The sequence below is a fragment of the Arvicola amphibius genome, chromosome 9 (assembly GCF_903992535.2).
Source record: "Arvicola amphibius chromosome 9, mArvAmp1.2, whole genome shotgun sequence".
NCBI classification, from domain to species: domain Eukaryota; kingdom Metazoa; phylum Chordata; class Mammalia; order Rodentia; family Cricetidae; genus Arvicola; species Arvicola amphibius.
The window spans coordinates 43,174,293-43,188,688 of record NC_052055.2 but is presented as its reverse complement, the minus strand read 5'-3'; the positions used below and the strand labels follow the sequence as shown (position 1 = coordinate 43,188,688).

General features: G+C 52.2%; 1 protein-coding gene across 1 annotated transcript in view; it reads left to right on the top strand.

The window, feature by feature from the left end:
- The window catches only part of Phf21b (PHD finger protein 21B), a 70,019-nt gene extending 56,373 nt beyond the window's left edge, over positions 1–13,646 (top strand). The window contains exons 6-13 of the mRNA XM_038344121.1: positions 1,520–1,571; positions 2,856–2,932; positions 4,844–4,898; positions 6,163–6,185; positions 7,839–7,997; positions 8,311–8,386; positions 8,577–8,680; positions 11,777–13,646. Of these exons, the coding sequence (XP_038200049.1) occupies positions 1,520–1,571; positions 2,856–2,932; positions 4,844–4,898; positions 6,163–6,185; positions 7,839–7,997; positions 8,311–8,386; positions 8,577–8,680; positions 11,777–11,995 (765 nt within the window). The 3' untranslated portion in view covers positions 11,996–13,646. The remainder of the gene's footprint in view (positions 1–1,519; positions 1,572–2,855; positions 2,933–4,843; positions 4,899–6,162; positions 6,186–7,838; positions 7,998–8,310; positions 8,387–8,576; positions 8,681–11,776) is intronic.
- Positions 13,647–14,396: the final 750 nt, after the last annotated feature.

The window sequence follows — 14,396 nt, the reverse complement described above, 5'->3', positions numbered from 1 at the left end:
ACCCTTACTGTGGGCAGCTGAGTTGGGGCTGGGTGGGCTTCTCCAGAAGAGCCAGGGCATGCCCAGGCTACCTGGCCCTACACCTGGGAACCGGAGATGCCACCTTCACTGTTGACAGCTAAGTCAGGGTAGGGTGGGCTGCAGTCAAGTTTCTCAGGACAGTACTGCAGAGGTCAGCCATTCTGCCAGGGGTTGCCTCTGACTTCCTCCCTCACAGGTCCTAAACTTTCTGCAAAAAAGGTGACGGGTGTGAGAAGCCCTTATTATTTAACTTGCAAGAGATTATAGGCCTGGTTCATCTCCCACATCAAAGTCCTTACACTTTCAAGACATTCCAAAAGGCCAGTAGAGCTGGGTCTAGCCTAACTTACTGGCCCCATTCCTCTGTGGCTTGTAGGAAGCTCCCAGCTCAGTCTGTATCCTCAGGTTCCATGTCCACAGAATCAAAAATATTAAAAGAGAGACGAGGGGGCGGTTCTGGAAAGTTCGAAAGGCAGTGCTTGGATTTGCTGCGCACCAAGCATAGCCCAGAATCCTGTCATTGAAGTGTGGGCATGTCCTGCCGGAATGCAGTTTCACAGATCCTCAGGCTCCCTCACTTCCTGCATCCCCTCCGCCGTGACTGTTGCATCCCGACTGCATGCACACAGACATCTCTGCTGTCAGTATTCCCTAGAGAGCACAGTGAAACAATGATTTATTTGTGGTTTCTGTCACATCAGGTATTACAGGCCGTATAGAAGTGGCTTAAAGTATTCAGGAGGTGTGTGTGGGGTTTGTGTTAGACACAGTGCTGTTTTGTATAAGGGACTCAGCCCAGAGGATTCTGGCTTCCACTAGGGCCAGGATAGTGTGCACCCTGTGGGGCTCCGTCTCCCATGCTATTGTCCCTTCTCCTTTCGGTCCTTCTTGTTTGCTCAGATGTCCATTTGCCGAACACGCACACTGTGGAGCCCACTCCACGGGCACGAGGGTTTGGGAAGTGGCACCCATCTGCCTGACTGTCCTTCCTCTGCTTAAGGCCAGAGCCTCCTGCAGGCTGAGATCACCCTTCCCATTCCTCAGGGGTACCTGTCATCTTGCCAGCCCCATGCTATTCATTTTAAAAGTGTATTTGAACTGGGCAGTAGTGGCGCACACCTTTAATCCCAGCACTCAGGAGACAGAGGCAGGCGCATCTCTGAGTTTGAGGCCAGCGTGGTCTACTAGAACTAGTTCCAGGGCAGCTAGGAATGTAACACAGAGAAACCCTGCCTCAAAAAAACAAAACAAAACAGAACAAAAGTATATTTGAGAGCTGTGTTATCCAGCCCCATCACAGGCCCCTAGCTACTCCCAGGAGTTCCCTACATTGATGTTGGACAGTTTCTGGGTATCTGAGATCCCCAACTTTCTGGGGCAGTGGCTGCATGACTGGGCATCCCCAGGGGATAGCCCCGTGGCTCACAGACTATTTCTTGGCTGACTCAGATGAGAGCCAACAGCTGTATTAACCCCTCTCTATCCCCTTTCTTTTCAGAAAATTGCCTTCATGGTAGCTCTAGGCCTGGTCACAACAGAACACCTAGAAGGTAATGATGGGGACAGTGGGTGGAATTTGGTAGGTGGGACTTGGTGGGACCCTAGATAGAAGCAGCAGCCTTCAGGGTAGTACCCCAGGTCATGGTTGTACCCTATCCAGATGTGAGGCTCCTAGGAACCCAGCCCCAGGTAACGGAGGCACAATAACAAGACAAGCCAGAGAAACATCTGGTTTTCCGTATCCCATGACTGAACATGCCTCTCATGGCACTGTCATAACCTGACCCCATCCTGGAGGCTGCACGGTATAGTAATAGGGGTCCTTGTTCAGTCCTGCCATTCACTAGCACAGGAAAGCTGATGTTTCTTTACTTCTTTGGTGTTTGGTCCACTTTGGACCTGTCTCTTCATCTACAACATAAGGGAAACCATCTCCTTTAAGCTTGTTCAGTTGTGGGGAGTGAGGGAATGACACTTTTCTAATATGCACCTGGCCTTCACTTTGAAAACCTCTCTCCATGATCCGGGATCTCACAGTATTTATTTAGATCCTGATCTCTTCCACCAAGGCCCGTGGTGCCTCACAGGGAACACAGAGAGAGAGACACAGGAGGAAGCTGACAGAGATGAGGAATGGGCACCCTGGGCAGCTACATGAGGAGGCAGACCGAGCTGCAGCATGCAAGAGAGATGGGCGGGAAAGCAGGCAGGCCACTGTGCACTGGGCACCACAAAGCTGTGCCTGATTGAGCAGAACCAGGACCTCACTCTGCTGCTGCCATCCAGGGGTTCCGAAATGGGGGGGGACCTGTCTTAGTCACTGTTCTGCTGCTGTGAAGAGACCCTATGACCAAGACAACTCATAAAGGAAAGCATTTAACTGGGGACTTGCTCACAGTTTCAGAAGCTCAGTCCATTATCATCATGGCAGGGAGCATGGCAGCAGGCAGATGTGGTGCTGGAGAAGTAGCAGAAAGAAAGGCACATCCTGATCCACAAGGAGAGAGAGAGGGAGAGAGAGAGAGAACCTGGGCTTGGCATAGGCTTTTAAGACTTCAAACCCACCCCCAGTGACACACTTCCTTCAACGAGGCCACACCTCCTAATCCTTCTAATCCTTTCAATGAGTTCCACTCCCTGGTGACTAAACATTCAAATATATGAGCCTCTGGGGGCCATTCTTATTTAAAACTACCACAGTCCCTGTCCCCTCATCCCCTACCTGGCACTCATCCTAAGTCCACTGGAGCCATGCTATAAGCAGTTCCTGGAGGCTCTGACCTGCCCTGACCTACTGGGTGAGGAGCCTGTGACTGCTCTGTCTGCCTTTCCAGAAATCCAGAGCAAGCGTCAGGAGCGGAAGAGGAGGAGCACGGCTAACCCCGCCTATAGCGGCTTCTTGGAGACCGAGGTGGGACTCTTGGGCACCACCCCTGGGGCTGGGAGAAATAATGTAGAGCCCCATGAGCCCCTCCCCCCTTCTACGATGAAAATTTGATGTGTCCAGATGAGTCTTTGGGACCTTGGCCAGCTTTCTTACTGTCTTCTTGCCCATCCTTCCTAACCAGAAGCATTCACTGAAACAAGACGTGTATTCTCACTGAGCGTACATACCTGTAACACAGCAGCCAGGAAGCTGAGATAGGATTTTTAGCTCCAGGCCATCCTGGGTTACATAGTGAGACCCTGTCATAAAACAAACACAGTCTGTTGGAGTCCTAGCAGAGGCCACTCTGAGTATCAAACACGCCTGCTGGCCACAGGTAGCGCTGGGTCCCTCATGAGACTGCTCTGAAAGGCCCATGGACAAAGCCCGGGACCCAGGCTATGCACTGATGCGTCACATCACAGAGCCCACTGTGGCTTGCCCTTCACCAGGGAGGCTCCTGTGGTGTCTCTCTGCTCTGATGGACTGTACCATCTCAGGCCTGTGCTCTCTCAACCCCTGGGTCTGGGCAGCCAGTGGGCAGCAAGCAGGGACCCAATCTCAGGTCCTCTAGAACAGCAGGTGCTCCTAATGGCTGAACTGTTCTTTAGCCCCCACTTCCTTTCTTTAAGATGTGGGTCCTACATCCATGTCTCAAGAACTTGAATTTAGCTGGGAAGGGGAGTCCTTGCAGGGAGCATGTTCAACTCCAGTTCTGCAGTGCCCAATCCAGGGGAGAAAAGTGGCTCCCCAACCTCTGTCCACCATCTGCCTCTTGCCCTCCCCACTCCTGTCTTAGAAGGTACTCACTCTTGAACACATCCCGTTCTCTTCTCCTGGGTCTAGAGAGATAGCCGTGTGCCATAGACATGGGGACCTTTCACACGGCCATCAGTAGCCAAAGGTGTGACTCAGTTGGTGGAGTGCTTGCCTGGTATCCATTAAGTTCTGGGTTCAATTCCTGCCCCCTACAGCACTGCTAAAATCAGGCATGGTGGCACATATTTGTAATCCCGGCACTTGGGAGGTGTTGGGATTAAGAGTTCAAGGTCATTCTTGGTTACACAGAGAGTTCAAGGCTAGCCTGGGATGAATAAAACTCTGATTTAAAAATAAATGCAGGAAGGAAGAATCTTAAGTTGTCTTTAACCTCCAACCAAGAACACGTATTCTGACACCAAGACCCAGGCCTCAGCCCTGTGGTTGTTAAGAAACTGATCCTGTGCTCTGGGTAGAACCTATCCAGTGTGCACTGTATCTGCGGCCAGAGCCCGGGACCTCCTTAGCCACAGTCAGCTCAAAACCCTGTGACCCTTGAGCCTTAGACAAACGTGCAAACTAAGAGCAGTCCATTGCCGGTCTCTTCCTTGCCCTTGAGTGCAGCTTGGCTACATAACTGATTCTAGAACAACCTTTCTGCCATAGCCAGAACCACTTGGAATCACCAAGGTTGGGGGTGGGAGTGAGGCCACTAAAATTAATGCTTCTACCTCTTTCCTGGGCCTCTGCAACTGCCAGATTTGGACCACATGCCAGGAGGTGAAATTGGGTGGGGAGAGGCAGTCCATATACCTCCTGGCTGTAGAACAGAGAAAGGTCAGGAGCAAGTAGAAGGGCATTGTTGGCTTTGTCCCTGACCCATTGTGCTTGGAGATATTCCTGCCTAAGACAACTGGGGATGGGGATTCCTGGCCCTCAACAGAACCCAGCCTTTGTAGACTCCCCGCTCTGCCCCTGGGTCCTGGTATCTGTTCATCCCCCATGTCTTCTACATAGGGTGTCTGCCTAGTCTCCAGAGCCCTATTTCAGGCTGTCCCATAGGGTCCTGGGCAGGGCATCGTAGTGACATAAGAGTGTACATGAACAATTCTCTGGCTCTGCTTTCTGTCCCCACAGAGGAAGCGGCTGGCCTCCAGCTATCTCCACAACCCCCTGTTCCTGACAACACGAGGTAAGTGCCAGCCAGAGCCACAGCTTCCACGGACCCACACCTCTCCCTGAGGCCAGCCTCTCCACTGTTCTCTGGGCTTCATGTAACCTCTGCTCTCGGGGCTCCTGGGGAAGGAGGAGGGCTGCCAGAATCAGCTCTATCTCATTAGATACAGACACTGAGGTGGGGACATGCTGCCCTCCAGAGTTAGAACGCTGCTGGGTGTCCAGCTCAGAGAACCAGGCTGAAGATCGCTGTGGGAGGGCCGTCCACCAAAGGGCTGAACGTGCAGGCCACAAGATGTGTAGAGGGTGCCTCTGCTCCCCTGCCCCTCTGTCTACAGCCCCATGCTGCCAGTTAGCCATGCTGCCTGCCATTAAACAGCTCTGAAGAGAGCAGGCCCTCATCTCCCAGCTGGGCTGGGCCTCATCCCAACCCTGCCCTCCCTCCTGAACTGACTCTGGGCAGTTGGACGGCCTCGGCTAATCTAGGAGTACTGGGTGCTGGGCCCAGTTCTGACAGGCAGGGAAATACATCCCAACTTTCAGTAGGGTCCTTTCTCCTGTGCCAACCATCTTCCACGGCTGGGAGCTACTGTCCCTCTCATCATAGTACTCAGGAAACTGAGGCAGGAGGATTGCTGTCAGTTTCAGGCCAGCCTGACCTAAAGAAAGACTTTGTCTCAGAAGAAAAGAAAGAACTTTTCTTCTTACCAGTAGCTTTGGAGGGCAGGATTGCCTCCCTGCGTCTTGGGATTCTGCATAGCTCTTGGCATCAGCCACTCCTTAGTTGCTGGACCATTGATCTACACAGTGGGCTTGTAATGCCTGCTCTAGTTGGTGGACAGTTCCTCCCAGGAACAGCATCGTCACAGATGGTTTGTTTAGGAACCTGGAAAGAAAAACCTTGCTTGAGTTCCCTACTGTGTGTGGTTTGAGATCACGGCCTAAAATAAGAAGGGATCACAGCCAGAAGGAGCTGGAAGCAGGTTACTCCAAGGGGTCCTCTGAATTCTGGTTTTGTCTCTGAGGCACCTCCCTGTGCCAGCCGTGGTGCTCATGAGTTCTGATGCTGTGAGCCTGTTCCCACGTAGGTCCTGGCCAGAGCCAAGGCAGAGGGTCTTCCCTCATCACATGGTTCTGAGAACTCCGGTATCACTGGGCCTTGTGATACTCACATCATGCTCTAGGGCAAGGACTCTGCCACACCAAACCAGTGGGACCCTAGCCATGACCCATGCTTCTCCCACCCCCACTAACATCTCCACCCTTCCTCCCCATGCTAGCCAATGAGGACCCCTGCTGGAAGGTACGTGACCCCCATCTTCACATGAAGGGGTGTGGGACATCTCTCATTGCTTTACCTTGGTACCCAGAGCTTTCACAACACCAGGCCTGCTTTCCTCATGCCCTCCTGTCAGGCTGAGCCCTACATAACTGCAGAGAATCCCCCCTGCCTGGTCCTGAGAGTGTTCACATTGTATCACCTGACCCTGCCTCTGCCTGGCTTTTCTGTGTGACCCTGGGCAGAACTAGCCATCTTTAGTTCTCTGTTTCCCATCCAATGGGCTAGTTCCCAGGGTGTCACCCCATGTGCCCATTGTGATCCTATGACACCGCCCAACCACAAAGCCTGCATCCCTGTTCTCTGAGGCATTAGCTGGTCAGTCAGGACCTGGATCCTGAGCAAACCTCTCTCTTACCTAGTCCTTTTCATTTACTTGATTTATGGGGTATGTGTGTGTGCGCGCGTGGTGTGTGTGTGTGTGTGTGTGTGTGTGTGTGTGTGTGTGCATGCACACATGTGCACCATTGTGCAAGGGTAGAGGTCAGAGGGCAGCTTATGGGACTCTGTTTTCTTCTTCCATCATGTAAGCCATAGGCATGGATCTCAGCCTCGGCATCAGGTGCTTTTGCGCTCTGAACTCTCTCCACAGCCCTTCCCCAGTTTCTAATCTAATTCCGAATGAACCTTGTCCCACACGCTTGCACGCACAGCCTGCTCTGGGTGGCCACAGTGCTTTCCAAGGTCCCTCTGCAGTAGTACACACAGGTGCCCAGACCACACAGACAAGGGGACATATGAGGTGGTGGGAGACTCCTCCTTTTCCATAAGTTCCTAGTCCTGGAGGGGCCTTGGCTTTGAGGCAGGAGGCATGGATTGTGGTCCTGGCTCCACTCCCATTCCCACTCCCTGTGTGACCCCAGGCCAACGCTTCGCCCTTCCTGAGTCTTTGCACTGGATGTGCGATACAAATGAGAGACTTGGAGGCCTCCTTTGGGGACACCTCTGGTGTCCAGTCCCTTGCGACAGGGGCCGGCCATCCCTTCCCACTACTTCAGTGCTTGAGTCGGGAACTTGATAGTCTTACGGACCAGGGCTATTGTCAGTGGCTGGACAGGTGTGGGTCATCAGCGGAGCTCCCCTTGGCGCAGCCTGCTGGTGGGCTGGGGAGCACAGTCCCTAGAGCTTATGCTGAGGCCTCTGGGACGGACAGAAGGGCTCTATCCGTACTGCACTACAGGACAACAGGCATGGGTGGGTGCACTTTGTATACTCTGTCCTGTTCTGCCCAGCACCCAAGGGGCAGCTGTTCTTTTCCCTGTCATGGATATGGAAACAGCTGTGTGACCCACCCAAGTGGCAGGGTCCTTACTAGATGGGTATGCAGTTGAGGGGACGAAAGGGGTAGCTTGTTTCAGGCTATAGTCCCCTCCCTGAGGCAGTGTATACATGAAGAGGAGTCATCGCTGCAGGGCCCTGCTCCATGGGAGGCTTGCTGCTAGGGCCTGCTGTGTGACTCTCCAGTGCTCAGTGCCCTAGTCAGGGTGTACATGAGTACCCTGGAACTCTACCCATGGGGCACATGACACTCGCACCCTGAAGGGGAATCTCTCCCTCCCACTCTCTCAAGCTGCCTGGGCCTGACTGAAGTGCTTCCTGCCCTCCTTTCTCTTGCAGAATGAAATCACCCACGATGAATTCTGTGGTGCCTGCAAGCGAGGAGCCAACCTACAGCCCTGTGGCACCTGTTCAGGGGCCTACCACCTCAGCTGCCTGGACCCGCCTCTTAAGACGGCACCCAAGGGCGTATGGGTCTGCCCCAAGTGCCAGCGGAAGGTGCGGGCAGAAGGGCTCACACCTTGCCCCTGCACATTTGAGACAGTGTTCTGGGCGATCCCCAGAATAGGTGCACAGGAGAGTGACGAAGGGGTCTTGAGCACCCATCCCTGGCTTTTCCAAAGGAGAGAAACCTAGAAGGAAGTCTCTCATTGAGTGGCCCCAGTGGACCAAGCTAATATAACTACTATCCCCTGCTCACAGTTGGGAATCTGACTCAGAGAGCATGCCTCTCTGGGGGTGCATAGCCAGGATCTGGTCTCGGAATGTTCTGGAATCTGTATTCTTTCTCATCATCCCATCTGCCCCACAGGCCTTAAAGAAAGACGAGGGTGTGCCCTGGACCGGGATGCTGGCCATCGTGCACTCCTATGTCACCCACAAGACAGGTAAGGGTACCTAGGAGTGGGAGAGGACCCCTGGGTTCATATGGGACATTGGGGGATGCTGGGCATGTCCAGGTTCTTCTGGGCCAGAGCTCTGAGAAAGGGGTGGCTGGGGCTGGTCCCTAGCAGAACATTTGTGGTCCAGCCGCTCACCTGCCCCTCCGTGGGCCTGGCCTCTCTCTCTCTCCCCCAGTGAAAGAGGAAGAGAAGCAGAAACTGCTGCAGCGTGGCAGCGAGCTGCAGACTGAGCACCAGCAGCTGGAGGAGCGCGACCGGCAGCTGACCTCAGCGGTGAAGGTGAGCGCAAGTGGGGCGGGTCCCTCGTCACCCACTCGCCGAACCCACAGGTTCAGGGTGCAGCTCTGATGTGGGCCGTGGTAGCTTACCAAGCTTTGGGGGGCATTCTGAAGCTCCCTCCTCTCAGCTGTGACCTTGGCAAGGCCCCGCCTTTCTGAACCTCAACTTCCTCCTCTATAAAGAGAACATCGTCCTCTGTAGATTGATGATAGACAAAGGATGAAGGTGATGATGGTGGAGATGGTGCATGGTGTTGGTGTTGGGGTGACGGTGATAGTGGTAGTGATGGTGATTGCGGTAGTGATGGTGATGATGGTGTTTTGGTGGTGGTGATAGTGGTGTTGATGGTGGGTGGAAATGGTAGTGATGGTGATGATGGTGTTTTGGTGGTGGTGATAGATAGTGGTGATGGTGGTTGTGGTGCTAATGGTGATCGTTATGGTGACGATGGTGATGGCAAATGATGCTGACAGTCGTAGTGACAGTAGTCCTAATAGCAGTTCTGGGCCCTGGAGGAGGTCGGCTTTTCTCTTTTATTTAATTAGTTTATTTTTATGGTGCAGGGGATTGAGCATAGGGCTTCACGCGTGTTACACAAACACTTTATATTCCAGGCATGGAGGATGGGCAGGAAGGAGGGGGTCTAGAGGTGTGAATGCATGTACAGGAACACATACTTGTGTGCGCACGTGTTGAGACCAGAGAAGGCTGTCAGATGTTTTCCTCTGTTGCTCTCCACTTATTCCCTACATAGGGGCTTTATCACCAAACCTGACGCCTGCCATTTTGGCTTGGCTGTTGAGCTTTTGAGTTCCCAGGATCCACCTGTCTCTAACTCCCTGCCTTGGGGTTACAGCCACATATGGTCACGAATGACTTGTATGTGGCTGCTGGGGAGTCCAGCTCAGCGGCTCACGTTGCAGAGCGAACACTCTTACCCACTGAGCCATCTTCCCCGCTCTCCCTGCATTGCGTGGTGCATTTTCCTTAGCAATTTGAGACAAGGTCTTAGTAAGTTGCCCAGGCAGGCCTTGAACTCACTGTCTTTCACCTTCATCTGCCCAAGGGTCTGGGATCTCAGGCTGGAGAAGCTCTCTAAATGCAGTAACCTCGTTAGTCAGAATTCTAGCCATCAGAGCTGATAGCATGAATCTATGAAGACACGTAAAGGGGCTTGGCTAGCATGGCTTACAGACTGTGGTCTAGCTAGCCCAACAATGGCTGTCTACCCACAGGTCCCAGAATCCAGGAACTGTTCAGTCCATGAGGCTGGACGTCTCAGCTGGTCTTCAGTATATGTCAGCATCCCCAAGTAGTCTCTAAAGCCAGTGAAGGATAGACTTGTCAGTAAGAGCAAACAGGCAAAAACAGCAAGCTTCCTTCTTCCATACCCTCTATATAGAAGCTACCAGCAAAAAGTGTGGCCCAGGTTAGAGGTGGATCTTCCCACCTCAAAGGTCAGGATTTGAGAGAAATCCTGTCTCAAAATCAAATTAAAACAAAACAAAACAAAAAGAGCAGGATTTGAAGTGGGGTCTTCCCACTTCAGATGATTTAATTAAGAAAAAAATCCTTCACAGGTATACTCTCAGCCATTTGGGTTATAGATAATTCCAGATGTGGTCAAGTTGACAACCAAGAATAGCCATTACAAGTCCACCCCTCATCAGCTTGACATACAATTATGTCTCCTTATGTCCTGCTTAATTTCCAAATGAAAACAATAACTAGAACCTAATTACACATGACATGATATTACTATGCATAATGACAGATACACTATATTCAACCGGGTCATCATTATGCCTAACATGATATGACTGTCCATCATACACCCACAAATCCATAGAACAGGTGTTACTGTCCCTTGAAGGATGCTCTTTTGGTATCTCAACTTACATATGATAACTACTGATAATCTCTTAATTGATGTTACATGATAAAGAAATTTTCATATTCTTGATATTACATGGAAAAGAAATCAAGGAAAGAAAACACAAATATCTGTACAAACAAATACGTTCTTAACGAAATATGACAGAAACATTCATGTCAACTACAATTCTCATTTCTGGAGCTGGTCACATGGCCTTAGCTGGGGTAGCCACCTTCCTCCTCTACCCATTTTGTATGTCCTTCATTCTCAGCAAGCACTTTAGCAGGTTCTTTTTTCCTGGAGGAGTGACCAATGCCTTCATTCCTGAGGGTCTGTGCCCTTTGCCATCCTGTCTGGATTAGATTGTTGTAGTCTTCCATTGGACATGGTAGCACCAAGAGACGCCCTAAGGATCTCCTGCACTCCAGACATAATCCTTCTTACCTCCGTTGTGGAGAAGCAATCCAATTTCCCATGGTAATCTGGATCAATCTTCCCTCCCTGTTAGTTTAAGGACATCAGAAGCCCAGGTGGCTGGAGGTTGCGGGGGAGATCTGAGCTTCCAGTTCAGTGGAATGTTTGTTGTGGCTCCTGACAGAAGTGTTCCCCACTCTGGAACCAAAACTTCTAGGCTAGCAGAGGGTGTGGCCCAGAATAAAGGTGGATCTTCCCACTGTGAAGATCCGGATTAGAAGTGTGTCTTCCTACTTTAAACGATTTAATTAAGAAGAAAAATTGCTCACAAATGTTCCCATTCGTTTGCATTTTAGATAAATCCATATGTGATCAAATTGACAACCAAGAATAGCTATCCTAAACCCTATAAAATCCCTGATTTCCATATAGTGTAAGGGGTGCCCCAAGGAGATCAATATTACACTGGCACCATTTGGCCTAGAGCCATGGTCACATGACTCTAAGCCTCCGTTCCACTGCAGTGTTGTCTCTGAGTGACACACAGAGAAGCTGGCAAGTCTGTAGGCTTCACTGGCTGCCGATGGCCCGGATGGACCATCAGCTTCAGGGGCAGGCATTCCTGGAGCCAGCATGCCACTCCAGTCTTTTATTTAATCCCATTTTGTGTGAGGCCGTTGGGCTGTTTCAGTTTCTGCTGGGGGTTGGGAGGCTTTGTGGAAAAAGGTGGGCCCATCAATGTGGCTGGCCCAGGATGCTGCAGAATTCAATTCTGAGGCCATCTCCAACACTTCTGTTCTTGACAGAAATGCCTGGAGCTGAAGACAAGTCTCCTGGCCCGCCAAAGGGGCACACAGTCATCGCTGGACCGCATCCGGGCCCTGCTGAGACTGATCCAGGGTGAGCAGATGCTCCAGGTCGCTATGGCAACCACCAGCCCCACCCCACTTCTGGTGGGGCCCTGGACCAAGCCTTCCACTACCACCATGCGCACTGCCCTCCAGCACCCCCAGAGCCACAACTGACCCCAGGGACCTGAATTACAACTCATGGAAAGTTACTGGGACCTTGCTCTCAAGACCTGGGGGGATCTGTCGGCCTTAATTCATAGACTCTATGAATTTTAGACAAAAATAAACTAGACAGAGTGACAGAGAGAAAAAGGAGTGAGCTGGGCATCCCAGAGCCAGAGCCAGAGCCAGCATGAGGTAGATCCTTGTACCAGTTGCTGGGTCCACCTGAGGGTGTCTCAGACCGAGGCACAGGCAGCCCTCACCCCAAGCTGTCATGGCCAGCTCTCTCATTGCGTTGTCCCCCTCAGGAGAGGAAGACTTTAGCCTGTGGGGAGGCAAGGGACAACAGATAGCTGGTTAGTGGGGTAGCAGGGTGAGCCTCTGGTACGAGAGAGGATAGCTAACCTAGGTAGTTCTTCAGTGGCCCTGGGGCTCCCTGTGACCTGCTGGCCCCTAATCCATCAGTATTACTATGTTGAGACTCAGTCATTAACTAGACAAATGACCGGCCAGCTTCTCCTGGGGTCACTGCTGCATGGGCTGCCAAGCCTGGCCTCTGCCTCATTCTTCCCTGGCTCGCGTCCTTGCTGCAGCCCACTTCTTCCTATTGCCAATCTCTGGAATGTTCCTTCTGGAGTTCTGGGTTAGACAGAGCAGTCACCTACCACAGGAGGTCCGTGGCAGGTTTCCCCTCACAGCGGAAGCCTTTAGCGCACTCTCCATGGCAGGAGCTGCCAAGCATCCTGCCCACTTCTTACCAGTCAAAGACACTATGCCAAAAAGAGCTTCACACTCCTTGTATAGCGTTTTCTGTTGTACGATCCGTAATGTGAACTTGCACCCCGCCTGCCTTCCTCTGCACCTGGTAGTCTCCGCTCCAGAACAGGAATGAAGTAACCTCCCCTGAGAGGGAGGGGCCGGATGGAGCACCCGGAAGGGACCTAGAGATCCAGCGGGGAGGCAGAGAGGGTGGTGCATTTGGGGGCCTGACCTTTGGAGACTCCAGAGCCCTCCTCCTCAATGCTGTCTCCTCATTTGCAGGGAGTGCAGGTCCCTAAGCACCCTGGGGGTTCCTGCACCTCTGTGAGCCATGCAGCCCACTTTGCAAGCCCCACCCTGTCCTGCGGGACACAGCACAACCTACATGCGATCAGGAGCCCCAGGGCTCCCCCGAGCATATCACATGGTGCCGAATTGTGGCGGGCACTTGTGCCCGCGCCAGGGCCACGGCCGCACACTTGTGCCCGCAGACGCATGTGCAGAGTGGGAAGGCTGGCTGCGACCCCACCGCCAGCTACTGTCCCTCCTGTCATTTTTCACGACTCCGGGAGAAACTGTGCTGTAGGATACAAATCTATTTTAATACACGTTACACTGGGTTGAACAAGATTTTTATATTCTTTTATCGATGAACGGCGTGTGCCGCGCGAGGTGCACGCCTATATATTGGTTACGAGGTGCCGATTACGCATTACCGCGCGGCTGGTGACGTAACTGTCTTCAGGTTCTTCTTTCGTTGGTTTGATTTTCTTCTTGGATGCATTGAGTTCGATTTTGTAAGAAACGTGGGAGGATGTGGAAGTTGGACCCAGGATGGGGAGCTGCTGACGTGTCTTGAGACTTAGTTTTTTGGGGGAGGGTACCAAGGAGGACCGTTCAGTGGATAGTGGCTAGAGAAAGTGTTTGTCTTAAATATACAAGTGTAGTTTTTCCTTCTATATGATGCATTAAACCCAATTTCAAAGCCTGGTGGTCCTGTGTCCTTGCTTTCAGTGTGAGACTCTGGGGAACCCTAGAACAACTGAGTGGATTTCAAAACAGCTAAGAGTTACGTTTGTCCCCCTACCCCAAAGGAAATCTGAGAGGCGGCAGATTATGAAGATCACCGAAATAGCTTGGCTGGTCTCTGCAGAGCGCCTGAGGCCTCACTCAGTCAAGCTTCTCACCTTGTTCTCTCCACCCACTCATTTTGCCTCCTGGCCATATGAGCCCACTGCTACCCCAGTGTTTTCTTTGAGAGCAGGCTCCTGGAAAGGCAGATCACCAGCATGAACTCCAGACCCTTCCAAGGGGCTTCAATCAGCCTGGATATCAGGGCTCACCCGTGCACCTGCCGCTGACCTCTTGGATGCTGCATGTGGAGCTTGGAATAGAAGCATACATGCATGCGTGCACCCCCACATACACACATATGAACGCACGCTCATGCACTGTAAGGCTAGACAGACCATCAAGCGTGTTCACTGTAGCCATGGCTTAGTGCGCTTGCTCGGCGGGGAGCACACAGTTTGAGGGGGGGTCCAGAGCTCTGCCTGCCCTGTCTACACACTCTCCACCCTTCTGCCTCCTGAACAATCTTCACACCCTTTTTCCCGGTCCCCAGATCTCTCCTGTTCTCTAGCCCACCTCTTCC